Source organism: Podarcis pityusensis, assembly GCF_964106645.2.
Source record: "Podarcis pityusensis genome assembly, chromosome: 2".
Classification (NCBI taxonomy): domain Eukaryota; kingdom Metazoa; phylum Chordata; class Lepidosauria; order Squamata; family Lacertidae; genus Podarcis; species Podarcis pityusensis.
In genome coordinates this window covers 54,723,923-54,738,486 of record NC_138029.1, presented here as the reverse complement: position 1 = coordinate 54,738,486, position 14,564 = coordinate 54,723,923, and the positions used below count along the sequence as shown (strand labels likewise).

The window sequence follows — 14,564 nt, the reverse complement described above, 5'->3', positions numbered from 1 at the left end:
TGAATTCTTATAGCCAAGAAATGGAAAACACAAGAACTACCAACTATGGAAGAATGGCAGATGAAAATGATGGAATATATGGAGTTGGCTGACCTTACTGGAAGAATCCGTGACCAGAAAGAGGAGGAATATCAAGAAGAGTGGAAGAAATTTAAAGACTATTTGAATAAATAGTGTAATATTAAAAATTAGAAATTACTTGAAAGTACTAAATTGGCCTAGGAGGAAATTAAGAGTTAGTAAAATAATTGAGATGTAGAACTTTAAGAAAAGTTAAGAAATTTTATTTTAATTGGAATACTGTGTTTTAATAATGATATTGGAAAACTGCTACATTTAAATACAGGGAAATTCAGATGGGAGGGCTCAGAGGAAGTCAAAACCATGTTTATGATGTTAGAAGTTTAAATAACCAATTAATTTGTATTGTCTGGGTGTTTGTTGACATGTATTTTTCTTTTTCTATTTTCTTCTTTGTTTATATTTGTGATTTTGTTTCTTTCTTTTTTGTTGTAGTAGGTGATATATCTGTAAGAAACTTAATAAAAACTATTTTTTTAAAAAAAGGGGGGAAGGATTGGACTCAGATACAAAAAGTGATCACCAACGTAATCACGTAATTCTATTAGGGACTTCCCACCCCACACACAACTTGTAAGCTAATCCACTGATAAATAACTTCTGCAAGCTTAACAATTAAATGTGCACGGGCAACCTTAAACCAAAAAAGACATATATAGACATTCAGTGTGTCTTCAAGCTCTTTCGACTTGAGCCATTAACTCCATGACAAATGCTCACCTCCAAGGAATTTGTCAGGTAGACTATATTCTCCATGAGTACGGCCCGTTCATCAAACTCCAGCTCCAGATCAAGAACACGTGGCCCTTTCTTCTCCAGATTCTCCTGTGATGCCAAAAATATGGAAAGCATATATTTTAAATTGGGACATCTCTGTGAAACCTGAATAGTGCAGCTGAGCAAGCCCAAGACAGAAAACATCTGACAAAAATTCATTGCGTACAGCAAATGGGTCTAAAGCTCCTAGCAAAATTTACAGTTTTTAATTAATTAAATACAGTTCCCACCTCTAAACAGGAAAGAATCTAAAGCTTTAGCATTTAAATGACAATAGTAGTTTTATGTCAGAAATTTTGAAAAATACATAACAATCTTGTCTTCTTGCATACCCAGGCTGTGTGTATTCAGCAAGCTGCCATTCTATTCCTTTACACCAAGATGTCCAACAGGACTGAGCTTGAAGGCCAAATTGCAGGCCATAGAATCTTTTGTCCCCTGTGCAGGCAGAATGCACCCACTGCGAGCCAACTGTACAAAGAGGTTGCCACAAAAAGCAACATCAGTAAAATGTGGCTCATGAGCTATGTGAGAACATCTGGAGGTGACTGCATGTATCACTGCTCTCCTCCTCACTTCTGTGATTTGGGCAGCCAATAAACATTGTGGAGCAACTGACACCCCCCCCAACCCCCCCCCCCAATATCTAGTCTGGCAAGAAACAAAGATCTACACTATCCAAGAAATAGCCCAAAGAGCAGTCACAGATCTGTATGTTGTCCAATAACAATGCCAAAGAGTCCTGCACTATGCTTTGAAGCAACTGATTGTCAGCACCGCAGAAGTCCAGTAGGTGTGCAGGTCTTAAGAAGCACTTGTGAAGCATCCCTGATTATTGGGACTTCAGAAGCCTCTTTTTACCTGCCCACCTGATGTCATATAAGATGTCAGGTGGGTGAAGCTTGACCAAAATTGCAGGGCGAGTCAAATGGGAAGGCCTGGCAGGCCAGAGGCAGCTGAGATAGAAACCTCCACATATAATCTCATCTCAGTCCAAACACTACAGCTCTTGCAAAATTCCAGAAATGCATACCAAGGACAATCTGCTGGAGTTAGATTACTGCTACATCAAGTATGCAGAGTATTCTTTCTGCTACTACCAATGTGTTCGACAGGAAGGGGTGCATGAGAAAGCAATTTTGTTGAATTGGAACAGTGTGCTGGATTTGTTACCTTGGCTAAAGAAAGCACACATTGATAAAGAGTATAAGCAACAGCTGTCTTCCCATTCTACTGTCGTTCTGCAAGCTAGGTGCTTCAGCAAAAAAAAAAAAAATGTGCCTAGCATTTATTTAGCGTGGCAAGGCTAACTGTGCCTCTAAACACACACACACACAGAGAGAGAGAGAGAGAGAGAGAGACCAATGTACCACTGGAGCTACAATTTAAGTAGTAAAAAAACACACCACTCTTTTCTAAAAGTCATGACACATTCTTCTTTTTGATCACTACTATCTATCTATCTATCTATCTATCTATCTATCTATCTATCTAGTTAATTATACTTCTGTGAATTTAGTACCCTGTGAAGCATCTTCTCATTCTAATTTTGTTCTACAGCCATGGGCCACAGGAATTTACATTACTGATTTACATAAACCTATACACCACCTTCTAGTCAGAGCATTTTTAGGTGGTTTACAAAAAAGCTATTAAAGCAATTGCATTAAACCATCATGACTATTTTAAAGTAACAATATAACAACACCCACTGCAGCCAGCAACAATTATCAGCACATTATCAAGGCTCAGAAAATGCTTGGGCAATGACCATGTGGGTCATTATTACTTAACAGTTGTTATTTAAGTGCATCAGTTAAATCCTCCTGGCATTTTAGTCTACTCTGACTAACTGATAATGCAGGGAGATTTTAAATGTGGCCAATAAGCTCTGTTTTTAAAGTCATGCTTTCTCCTCCAGTTATCAAATGTATTTCTTAATGTCTCTCTCTTTCTTTTTCTTTTCTCAGGAGAAATCTTGTTGCATTCAAGTTGTGATCCCAAGCTATAGAACAAAATGGATATCTTTGCTATAACCAGGAGCCCAAGGTAGTTACTTCCAAATTTAACTGGTAACAATGAAGTGGGTTTTTAAGTCCTAGGCTCTTTGTTCCAGCTTCCATGAACAGGAGAGGGAGGCATATTTTTTCCCCTTAAACCCTCCTCCCTTTGTACACCCCAGCAATCCTTGCACACAAAACATGCTCAAGAGGGCTGGGGCACCTATGGAAGGAGAGAATTTGCTAAAATTGCCTCCCCTTTCTATTCGCAGAACCTTCCCCTGGAATGAAGAGCCTTCTGTGAGTGAAGGAACATAATTGGACACAAGCCAATGTGACCACCAATTTCATTACCCATTTTGGTTCAAATTTTCAAGGGATGAAATTTTACTACTATTAAATTTATATACTGCCCTTCATCCATAGATCTCAGGGCAGTTCACAACAGAAAAATACAAAATAAAAACAAGATTTAAAAAAGATAAAATACACAATAAAAACAAAAAACAGAAACAAACCAATAACCCCCCTCCCGTAAGCTGCAGGAAGACTGACCTTGATCATAGCAACAAAAGGCATAACCCTTTTCATGTATTTCTTCAGTTCTGTCAAGGAGTTGAGTTCAGTGGCAATTATTTTATTGTCTGGTAGTTGTCCTCCATTGGTCTACAACAAAAACACATATGAGATCCTTTTTTAAAAAATAAAATAAAATCCAATTAAACCACTGCATGGCAGTTCTCGTTTTTGTAGCAAGCACATATAGCCTTCATTTAAGTTTACCCCAGATGCCTAAAACTTTCCTCCTTGAAGATCTTAATACTGTGGTACATTCCCATGGGGAGCATCCTTCTAACTTCCCTTTTAAAAACTGCTTTTCAGAAAATTATTCTAATCAATGGAGTAAACAACACAGCCGCAAATCTTTATTTGGCAAGTCTTTCTTTGTATGTGTGGCTTCACCCTAAACATCATGCCCAGCCCAAATCATTTAGAAAAATCTATGAGCTCAGTCCTTCACAAGCTGCAATCTACCACGCCGCACACAGCAGTGCCGTTGTGTCGTGGCCCACAAAGAGCACAGTAAGCCTCTTGTTTGTACTGGCTTCTAGAACTATAAAAACAGGATCAAGAGAGAGGCAGGTTTATTGAGCAACCTGATAGCTCCTAATACATGGGATTCTTTGGGCTTGGCGGGCCCTAAGGTATGCTAGGATCCATGCTTGGACATATGTCTGCTTCCACTGCAGGAGAAAGGAATTTCAGGCATCTGTTTCTCTCACTTTCTCTGCTACCACTTTCACACAACTGCATTTTTCATGTGCCACATGCAAAGAACTGCAGGGTGGTGTCGTGGTTACAGCATTGGACCAGGGAAACTCTTGGGCAAACTTCCATGGAGCCACAAAGCTGCTGGGTGGCCATAGATCATTTTCTCTGACCCTAACCTATCTCACAGGGTTATTAAAAGAATAAAGAAGGGTGGGGTGGAGAGAGAAACATTACATGCTGTCAGCACCAGTGTCCCAACCTCTCCCCAAGTTCACACTACAATTTAACTTCATCGATAGGAGCCCCAAAGTAAATGGGAAAGTACAATTCATTCTGCCTTGTTAGTAAGATCCATATTCTTTCTGTTCAATATGGATTGATGGCAGTGGACACCAAGTTACAAAGACATGCTTGTTCCTAATTAGAAGAAAATTAATTTAACCACATTACTGCAGTTTGAAAAGACACAGCAATCCACAAATCAACTCTGATACTTAGCTGTTCTGCTTGAGTGCTGCTGTTGTTCTTGTGCCACAAGAGTTAAAGGATCAGTTCCAGAAGCTTAAGAATTCAGGGACTGCAGCTTTTCAAGCCGGATTTCTTAGTATTATGCAAGTTTTAAGGCAGAAGAATTTATTGTGCTCTAGTATATTTCTTACAAAGCCAGAGAATTATCATACTCACCAAGGACTAGAGTGGACCTCAAAGCTCCTTGCCTAATAAGGAAGTTACACTCGTCTGAACACAGCCAGTATTGCTGCAGCAGAACAGGCACTTAAATAAGCAGCTAACTAAGCTTTGCATTTGGCAAAAGATTAAGGATAACAAAGCTGAACCCATTTTCAAATGAACTCCATTTCCAAAACATCACTAGAAATGATGTCATACAGCAAACATAATCACGCACCCAAAAAGGACATTACGACCAAACTGCAATAATCTTATTAAAACACTGGAAACACTTATTTCCCCCTTAGATTCAATAACTTGATGCCAAGTTAGTTTTATTTTCAGGAGAGACAGAGAGAAGAAAGTGACGAGAGAAGCAAATAATAAAGTAAAATGGGGAGATAGCTGACATTCTTGTTTTCTTTCTTACTGGCTTTAACAAATTACTGTTACTGTGTACTGTTTCTTATATTGCTCTGCTGGGTTTACTACAGTTATTATTGGAATGTAAGCCACCTTGCAGACCAGGCATAGGCAAACTCGGCCCTCCAGATGTTTTGGGACTACAACTCCCATCATCCCTAGCTAACAGGACCAGTGGTCAGGGATGATGGGAGTTGTAGTCCCAAAACATCTGGAGGGTCGAGTTTGCCTATGCCTGTTGCAGACAGTCTGGTGGAATGGCAGGATGGAAAACCGTTCAATAAGCCAACAAGCAAGCAATGGGAGGGAATTTAGGTAGGATGATCACCTGATAATGCTTGCGCAGAACAGACAACGTAGTGTGCTGCCATGGGGGGTAGTTCTTGGCCACGTAAATGGTACAGTGGGATGGTTTCTGGGGTGCTTCTTTGTTGCCTTTCTAGAAAACAAAAGGAGACCTTTCTCATCAGAGGGAATGATTCTTCAAAACCATCCAGTGTAGGAACAGCCAGGGCGGTGGGGGGGCATAGGCCTTTACCTTTCCTTTAGCGGGTGCCATGTAGTTTTTGAGGCGCAGACGGAGTTCGTGAGCTACTTCTGTGAGGTACTGGGAAGAACGGATCAGGATTTCATCCACAGGGCCAGGCACAGGCCAGGAAGCTTTCATGATGGAGTCAGTCTTTAAATTTGAGTTAACAACAGACACTGGGATTAGAAGAGAGGAACAGTTCTTACCTTCCTTGTTCCAACATAATGACGAAGTCTAATAGGGCCATACAAAGGCTATGGATTGTGCTTGGTTTGCAGAACTGCTGATATTTAGCTGAGATACGATCACAAAGAGGGAAAATGTGACGACTGCAAAGCGGTTCACTAGCGATAAATAAACAGCCATACCTTGCCCAGCAATGCCCAAATATGTTCACACACATGAGGGCAGACTGGAGCCAACAGGAGAGTCTGAGATTCGATAAACTGGAGCACCAAGTCCCTGTGCATTCCTTCGATAGCTAGTTCACGGTACTTGTCTTTTGCTGCCTGAAAGAGAGCCAGCACAAGCACCGTAAAAACAGTCTAACTGTCATGGAAAAGCATTGCATAAAAGCCAATCTCCTTGCTTTAATATGTCCTTAAAACATAAACTACTTATAATCCTATAATGGATTATTAAAAGGACCATATTTTTTATTTTTAAAAAAAACCTGCTGGGATTAGGACCAAATGAAATTCTGCCAGTGGGACATTATATAGCTTTACATTATTATGGCTCTTAAAAAAGACATCTATCGGCACAGACATAAAAGTCAAGGATAACTGTAACTGTATATTAGGCACTATCATTCTGAATGGCCCACATAAAAAGCTACCATTAAGTAGTAAGGAAAAAAAGAGGCAATAAATATGATAGATTATTATGCACATAGTTCAGCCAGCCGAACCACACTCCTGAAAGTCAGCTGCGTAAAGGAGTCAGAGCAATTCATTATTAAGCAAAGCAATATGCTGCTGCAGATATTTTGGAGAGTTGCTGACACCTTATGGACTAAAGTGAAAAACATCCTGCTTTTTAATGGCAGCAGGAATACATTTTCTGATCCATCCATCCTTGATTAAAATTAAGTTTGCTAAAAGAAGAGAGAGATAAAGGAAACAATTTTTTCTTTAATTATTGGCCCTCCCGCTTTACTGCCTGCCAATGACTGTAAATCCCTGGTTGTCAGAAGGGAAATAACATCCTGTGGAAGTATAATGCTTAACAAAGACTACTGGCTAGAGGAATATGAATTTTATGTCTTTCTACCTACCCTTCTAGCATAATGCTAAATCTGTGCTGCACAACATAGCAAAAGCAGACCGGCCACTGTGGGAGAGGTCTTAGTTTAGTGCTGAATTGTGTGCATGTTAAATCCCTGGCATCTCCCACTAAAGGGTCAGAAGTAGCAGAGCCAAGTAAAACTATTATTCTAGCAGGCAGCAAAATTTCAAACCAACTGCTTTACCACCAACTGTTATTGCATTCTTTAAATGTATTTTAAGTTTCAAACTTTTAAAATCCTGTGCTACAGAAAGTGGACAGCCTACCTGAAATTCAAAAAAGCCTGTTTTCAAAGCTTCCTTAAACATCATCTTCTCATAGTTTTGATCTGTTTTCATGATGCCTGCACTCATTTCACTGGGCAGGGCATGGAGGAAGAGAAGAACAGAGAAAGTTATAGTTAGATCGAAATAAAAGAGAAGTGCCAACATGCAGGAATCTGTGATTTAACATGATTATACATAACAGTCCTGGGGGATCCACATTTTTTTTCTGAGCTAGAAAGTTGGTCTTGTTCATGGTACCTGGCAAAAACTCTGTCGTTGAAGGTGGTGGCAGGCCCACTTCTCAAACTGTCCCAGTTAGCAAGTATTTCCTTCACCCACTCGACCCAGTTGTACAGGCGGAGGATGCCAGCATCTGCCATGGCTTCCACAAAGTTTGCATCTTCAACAGTATCACCTGCATCAGCCAATGCCAGCCGCATGCCTAGAAGGAAACCAAGTCAGTGTTAGAACAGTGTTAGAACATCAGGTGCCCTGTAAAAAGGACAGTACAGCCTGACTCCCAACTATAAAAACATCATAGACAGCATCACTGCAACTCTTCATTGAAATTACATTTCAGAAGGCAACTTCATTGAAATTATATTTCAGAAGGCAACTACAACAGTTAGAAAGATTTTCAGTGGGGAAGAACATGCTTAAAGAATAGCACTGACAAACGTTTTGAAGTTCTCATGCATTGGCATGTCCTTCCTGACATGACCTCCCAATATGCAACCTGAAAAGGTTGATCAGCTGGAGCTCCTGTTTTCCATGGACAGCCGGGGTGAGGAACTGGATCTAGCTGGTGGGCCAGATCAAAAGCTCCTCCCTGCCATGCCACTTTGACAGGTGGGTGGAGCTGGGCACCTATTAATCAGTCAATTTATTAATGGGCAGTCAATTTCAAAGGAAAAATCAAGAGCACACTCTTAATTGTGCTTCCAATTCCTGCTACGGTTTGTAATCCAGCTTGAATTCAAACTCCTTCTGTAGCCACAGCTCCAAATATAACTAGTTGCATTTCTGATTCTTTCTTTCCAGATGCAATTTGGCTCATTTTGAATTTGGTGCCTTCTTCAATAGCTCTGGGTTGACACAAAAAAGGGTTAAATTAAAAATTTACACTAGTAGCTGGAAATGAAGAACCAGTGTGCCCCCTATTCTTGTTTTCCAATTTGGCTGAGGCTTACCAGTATAACCTGGCCAACAGTTTTAGCAGATTTTTTTTTCAATGCCAAGCTAATATGCCCTCTTACCATCAGCAGAAAACTTATCCAGAGCTTCGCACAGAGTGAGGAAGTTGCCTGTAGATTTAGACATCTGTGGGATAGGAATGTCAAACAGAGGCGGGTTATAGGAAATCTGTCCACTGTCTGATGAGAAAAGTTAAGCAATGTGCTATCCATGAGAACAATAATAAAACTGAACTCCCCTGAAATAAACACACACCAACACTCACACGTAGACATTTTTATATTCATTTCATTCTAACCCTCATTCACTCTACCCAAATAAAGATTTCTGCCTGGTTTTCATTGTTGAGATCTGTCAGTCCTAACCATCACAAAAGTATAAACAAATAAAGTACCTTCTCTGAATTTAGGAGGAGATGCCCGTTTGCTCTTACAGATACTGGCCATTTTTCTCTGCATTAGAAGACATACATGAAAAAGATTCTTTTATTTTTCTTAAACTTTTAAAGGCCCTCCCAGAAGCAGGGCCACAGGGATGACAATATTCTTCAAGGGAAAAGAAATGCAGGACATGCACTATGTCTTTGCTCAAATGCAATGGATGTGTTAAGGTTCAAGAAGCAAATACAGCATGCATATATGTCAACGAAATACAATGTTAACAGAACCAATGGAACATAAGAACCAGCTACTGTCTCCTAGATCACATGGATTCAACTATCCTGGTTGAATAGGCCTGACACTGAAACCCTTGGTTGTTCTGGAGGCCTCCTTCATGCCACCCAGAGAAACTACACAAATTAGAATAAAGCTTTGCTGCAGTTTGTATGGTGCTTGTTCTTAAAACTTTGATTGCATATCCTCCAAGATGGAAGGGCCAGAAAACATTTATTTATTTTTATATATGTGTCCAGTTCACAACATACATATTCTGCAACACACTCTGAACACTGAGCTCTTGAAAATAGTGTAAGACGGTGAGCATCCCAAGGCACCCAGGTAGTGAAGTGAGGCTTATCCAAATCAATCAAGGCACACTGTCTGGAGGGCACCTGGGGAACCAAATTCCTTGAGGCCTAGCAATCTTTTGACCCTGAAGACATTCGGGCTTGTGGACAAGCAACTATGACAGGCCCTCCTCGGTGCACATTGAAGGCTGTTGGCAATGAACAGTGCAAGACACACTACTATTCTCAGGCTTGGAGCCAGAGTGAGGACAACCCATCTGGGAGGCAGCAGGAGATAGCCATTCCCAAAGCCTCAATTAAGTGTTAGTTAATCTGCATTGTATAACTGGAGGGAAGAATGATCAAATCGAGGCTCAGGTGCCTATTAGCTGTTTAATAAAGTTATAGCCATGTTTTAATCCCACACAGATCTTGCAAATGTCTCTTCCTCTGTACAGAAGCAATTCACTTTCAGGCCTCAGATGAACTCAAAAGAGGTCTGCAATGAAGACTTATTGTGACTGTGTGTATGGCTGCAGCTAAAGATTTGAAAGTACCTTTGATCTGGCCACATGGCCACATGATTATAAAGGTAGTATGACAAGTGATTCGGAACAAGGTCCTTGCCAGAAGCACGTAGATCCACTGGATACCAATACTCAAACTCCTGCTTCAGTTTATCCAAAGCTGCTTTGGGGATCTTTGTTGCTGGGAATGGCGCTGTCTTAAAGAAGATGTAGTCCCAAACCTCTTTGGACATCTGGTTTGCCCTGCACAGATTAGGACAAAAGTTATGCAGGGGAGAAATAGTGACCAGTACCACTGGGAGAAAAGTTATGCAGGGGAGAAATTAAGCATCTATTATGCTGCTAAGTATAAGTACTACAGTGTATACAGAACAAAGTATACAGTGGTACCTTAGTTCTCAAACACCTTGGTACTCAAACAACTTGGAACCCAAACACTGCAAACCCGGAAGTAAATGTTCCGGTTTGCAAACTTTTTTCAGAAGCCGAACATGCTCCGTTTTGAGTGTTACACTTCTGATTTGAGTGTTACGCTGAAGTCTGTATGTTTTTGCTATTTATTTTGCATTTTTGTTTTTGCGGCTCTTTTTTTGTTGTTTTTGCTGACTGTGTGGAACCCAGTTCAGCTACTGATTGATTGCGTGACTGCAATACAGTGGTACCTCGGGTTAAATACTTAATTCGTTCCAGAGGTCCGTTCTTAACCTGAAACTGTTCTTAACCTGAAGCACCACTTTAGCTAATGGGGCCTCCTGCTGCCGCCGCGTCGCCACCGTGCAATTTCTATTCTCATCCTGAAGCAAAGTTCTTAACCAGAGGTACTATTTCTGGATTAGCGGAGTCTGTAACCTGAAGCGTATGTAACCTGAAGCGTATGTAACCCAAGGTTGTACATTACTGTACATTATTTATTGCTTTCATTTTATGGATCAATGGTCTCATTAGATAGTAAAATTCACGTTAAATTGCATGTTTGAGGGGTTGTTTCTAAAAGTCTGGAATGGATTAATCCATTCTGCATTACTTTCTATGGGAAAGCATGCCTTGGTTTTGGAACGCTTTGGTTTTGGAATGGACTTCCAGAATGAATTAAGTTTGAGAACCAGGGTACCACTGTACAAAGCTCTGCATCTACATTCTACTAGGCTGCTCAGTTACACATGGTATGACATAAGCCTTCTACATTCATGAACCACCACAGGGCTGAGGAAGCTGTGGCTGTGCAGATGTCTCTAGTCTACAACTCCCATCATCCTTGGCCACTGGCCATGCTGGTCGGGCCTGAGGGGAGCTGGAGTCCACAATACTTGGAGGGCCACGGGTTTCACAAACCAGCACTACCATGACAATACATTTTTCCTGTCCTCGTTCTTTTTTTAAAAGTAATACTGACAGGAGAAAACAAGTTAAAGGTTGTAATCCAGAAAAAAGCCAGTTTAGCATTTCTCATCAAGCTCCTAAATGAACCAGTTATAGCTAGGCTGATTGATGGGTTTAAGACAGATGTTGCCAAGTTAGAGTATGGATCAGAATCGAGAGATTACCCCCGTGACTCCACAAACTAGAAATAGTGGGTGAACATTTCAACTAGTAACAAATCTCATTAATGTGCCATCAATATAGCACACATTGGGTTGACTGTAGAGACAAAGTACTACCTGCAAACCAAGACTCCTATTCATTTTTATTTATTTGTTAAATATTTACACCGCTCTTCATCTGAATATCTCAGGGTAGTTCAAAGCATAAAAATACAGAATACATTTTGAACCTGGGCTGCAGCCACACTAGACCTGATGCCAACATCTGCCATTGAGAATAGAGTTCACACATGTGGGAACATTCTGTTACCATTCCAGGTTTGCACCTCATTAATAGTAAAAGTTCTTGGTTTTATTTATTTTTTCAAAGCCAGAAATGTTTTTTTTTTCCAATTTGAGGTATGAAAATACCCCCCCATTCCAGGTACAGTGGTGCCCCGCAAGACGAATGCCTTGCAAGACGGAAAACCCGCTAGACGAAAGGGTTTTCCGTTTTGGAGGTGCTTCGCAAAACGAATTTCCTATGTGCTTGCTTCGCAAGACTTGCGAGTTCCTGCGGGGTTTTTTCCCTTCCCCCCCCCCTTTTTCCCAAGCCGCTAAACCGCTTATCAGCTGATCGCTAAGCCGCTTATCAGCTGATCATTAAGCCGCTTAACAGCTGATCGCTAAGCCGCTTATCAGCTGATCGTTAAGCCGCTTATCAGCTGATCGTTAAGCCGCTTATCAGCTGATCGTTAAGCCGCTTAACAGCTGATCGCTAAGCCGCTTATCAGCTGATCCGCTAAGCCCGCTAAGCCGCTAATACTGTAGCGCTAAACCGCTAATGGGCTTGCTTCGCAAGACGAAGAAACCCACAAGACGAAGAGACTCGCGGAACAGATTCTTTTCGTCTTGCGAGGCACCACTGTATAATGTATATGGGGAAAATATACAACTGTAAATTTCCTTGTGTCCAGAATTAAGAGTCACATACAGATTGAGTGGTGACTCATATGGGCAAGTTTCACAAGAGCCTCTGCCTGTTCAAGGGGCTTTGCCCTGTCTCCTCCCCCTATGTGCCACCCCAAATTGGCTTGGGGCAGTTCAAGAGAACCCCCAGAATAGTGCACATGGGGGTTAGGGGGAATCATTCTGTCTGGCAAGCTCACACGCTTTCGCAGATGCTAAATTCAATAGAGCCACACTGAATTCCACCCTATGTCTTGACTTGAGCCATACGTACATTCTTTGAAAATGTTATTAAAGAAGTTGCTTGGATTAACCTTAACTCAATTTTCTATTTCCCTTTAGAAATTTAATCAGCAAATTTGAATTAAGACAACAAATGCAATGGAAGGGTTTGCGTAATGACTTCTTAGATAGCCACAAACTTTGACTAGAGCAATGGGAGCAAAGGGAAGTGCTCCTGTGAAGCTAAAATTCTGTTCATTTCACTCTGCTTTTTCTAATGAGAGAAAAAGCGAGCCAGACAACTGCTATGCAGTCCAATTAAGAGTTCAGAGGAAAGACTCACCAGACACTACGCTACCTTAAAAAGATTATTCCTATGAAAAATAGCCCTCATTTGAACCAATCCTCCTGTCTTCAGTTACCTTCAGGTTTAAAAAAGGAATGAGGGTGCTGGAATATCGCTAGGATTTCCATTTCTAAAGCATTCATCTGTGGCTTCACCCAGAGAAGATATGCTCCACCTTCATCTAGTTAACTCCCCAATTTAAAAGTGCAATTGACCACAGCAGTAACCACTGCATAATCGACCACAGCAGTAACCTCATTAGAAAGAGACATTTTGAAGCAAGAAGACAGGAGCTAATTAACATTCTATACTGAATACAAAACTATAATCCTTCATCTTGTATGCCACAGAAGACTAACCTTAAGTTTAAGAGAAGCAATAATGCTGGAAGGTCAAATTAGACAATTTGGTATTGAGAAAATTGCTTGAAGAAAGAGTTTTGATCATAGAACAAGGATGGGGAACCTGTGGCCTTTCAGATGTTGATGAACTCCCAAATCTCATCATCCCCATCCAACATAACCAATAGTCAAGGACTATGGGAGTTGTGGTCCAGCAACATATGAAGGACCACAGGTTCCCCATGCCTTTGCTAGAGGTTCTATAATAGCCTTTATATCTGAAGATATATCTACCGTACTGAATGCATAGTGGTGGACTACATAAGCAGTTAACGGGATAGTTAACCTCAACTATTTATGATTGCAGACAGATTGCCAGGAAGGTGAAGATTAGCCATCTGGTTCTCTTTTCAAACACTTTTTTCATTTCCTGGGGAAACAGAACTAACATTAAAAATCAGGGTGATTTCTGATATCCATTTTTTCTAACTATGTGGCAGTTTACAGTTGTCCTGCAAAGAATCAAATTCGTTCCAGACTCCTCACCTGGTACACAGTGTGAATCAACATGAAGACACTATAATAATGGCAGGGATTTTTAGTGTTCTGTTGGAAGCCGCCCAGAGTGGCTGGGGAAACCCAGCCAGATAAAAAGGTAAAGGGACCCCTGACCATTAGGTCCAGTCGTGACAGACTCTGGGGTTGTGGCGCTCATTTCGCTTTATTGGCCGAGGGAGCCGGCGTACAGCTTCCGAGTCATGTGGCCAGCATGACTAAGCCGCTTCTGGGGAACCAGAGCAGCACACGGAAACGCCGTTTACCTTCCCGCCGGAGCGGTACCTATTTATCTACTTGCACTTTGATGTGCTTTCGAACGGGTATAAATAATAAATTATTATTATTATTATGTAAAACACTATACCCAGGGAAACTTTTCTTCTCACCTGATCCCTAATGGAGACTGTCCTTGTCCCCGGAGATTACCCTGTTGGAGGAGATGAGCAACCGTATAGAAAGCCATGTAGATAGTGGAATCGGAGAGAGATTCGATCAACCATTGCTCATCCCAAGGCAAACGTGTGCCTAAAAATATAGCAAAATAAATTATTTGTGTTGTAGTCAGCACATTCCTTAGTTGTCAACAAAAAAATGCTTAAGAGCCTTTTTACATTTCAGATTAAAACAACTCAATATT

General features: G+C 40.9%; 1 protein-coding gene across 2 annotated transcripts in view; it reads right to left on the bottom strand.

Annotated features, from left to right (window-relative positions):
• The window catches only part of LARS1 (leucyl-tRNA synthetase 1), a 44,591-nt gene that overhangs the window by 7,089 nt on the left and 22,938 nt on the right, over nt 1–14,564 (bottom strand). For both annotated transcript variants that reach the window (XM_080997102.1, XM_080997101.1), the window contains exons 19-29: nt 14,314–14,452; nt 10,002–10,214; nt 8,893–8,950; nt 8,561–8,624; nt 7,563–7,746; nt 7,305–7,395; nt 6,120–6,260; nt 5,761–5,901; nt 5,551–5,661; nt 3,414–3,524; nt 802–906 (exon numbers count right to left, since the gene is read on the bottom strand). In XM_080997102.1, the coding sequence (XP_080853228.1) occupies nt 802–906; nt 3,414–3,524; nt 5,551–5,661; nt 5,761–5,901; nt 6,120–6,260; nt 7,305–7,395; nt 7,563–7,746; nt 8,561–8,624; nt 8,893–8,950; nt 10,002–10,214; nt 14,314–14,452 (1,358 nt within the window). The remainder of the gene's footprint in view (nt 1–801; nt 907–3,413; nt 3,525–5,550; nt 5,662–5,760; nt 5,902–6,119; nt 6,261–7,304; nt 7,396–7,562; nt 7,747–8,560; nt 8,625–8,892; nt 8,951–10,001; nt 10,215–14,313; nt 14,453–14,564) is intronic.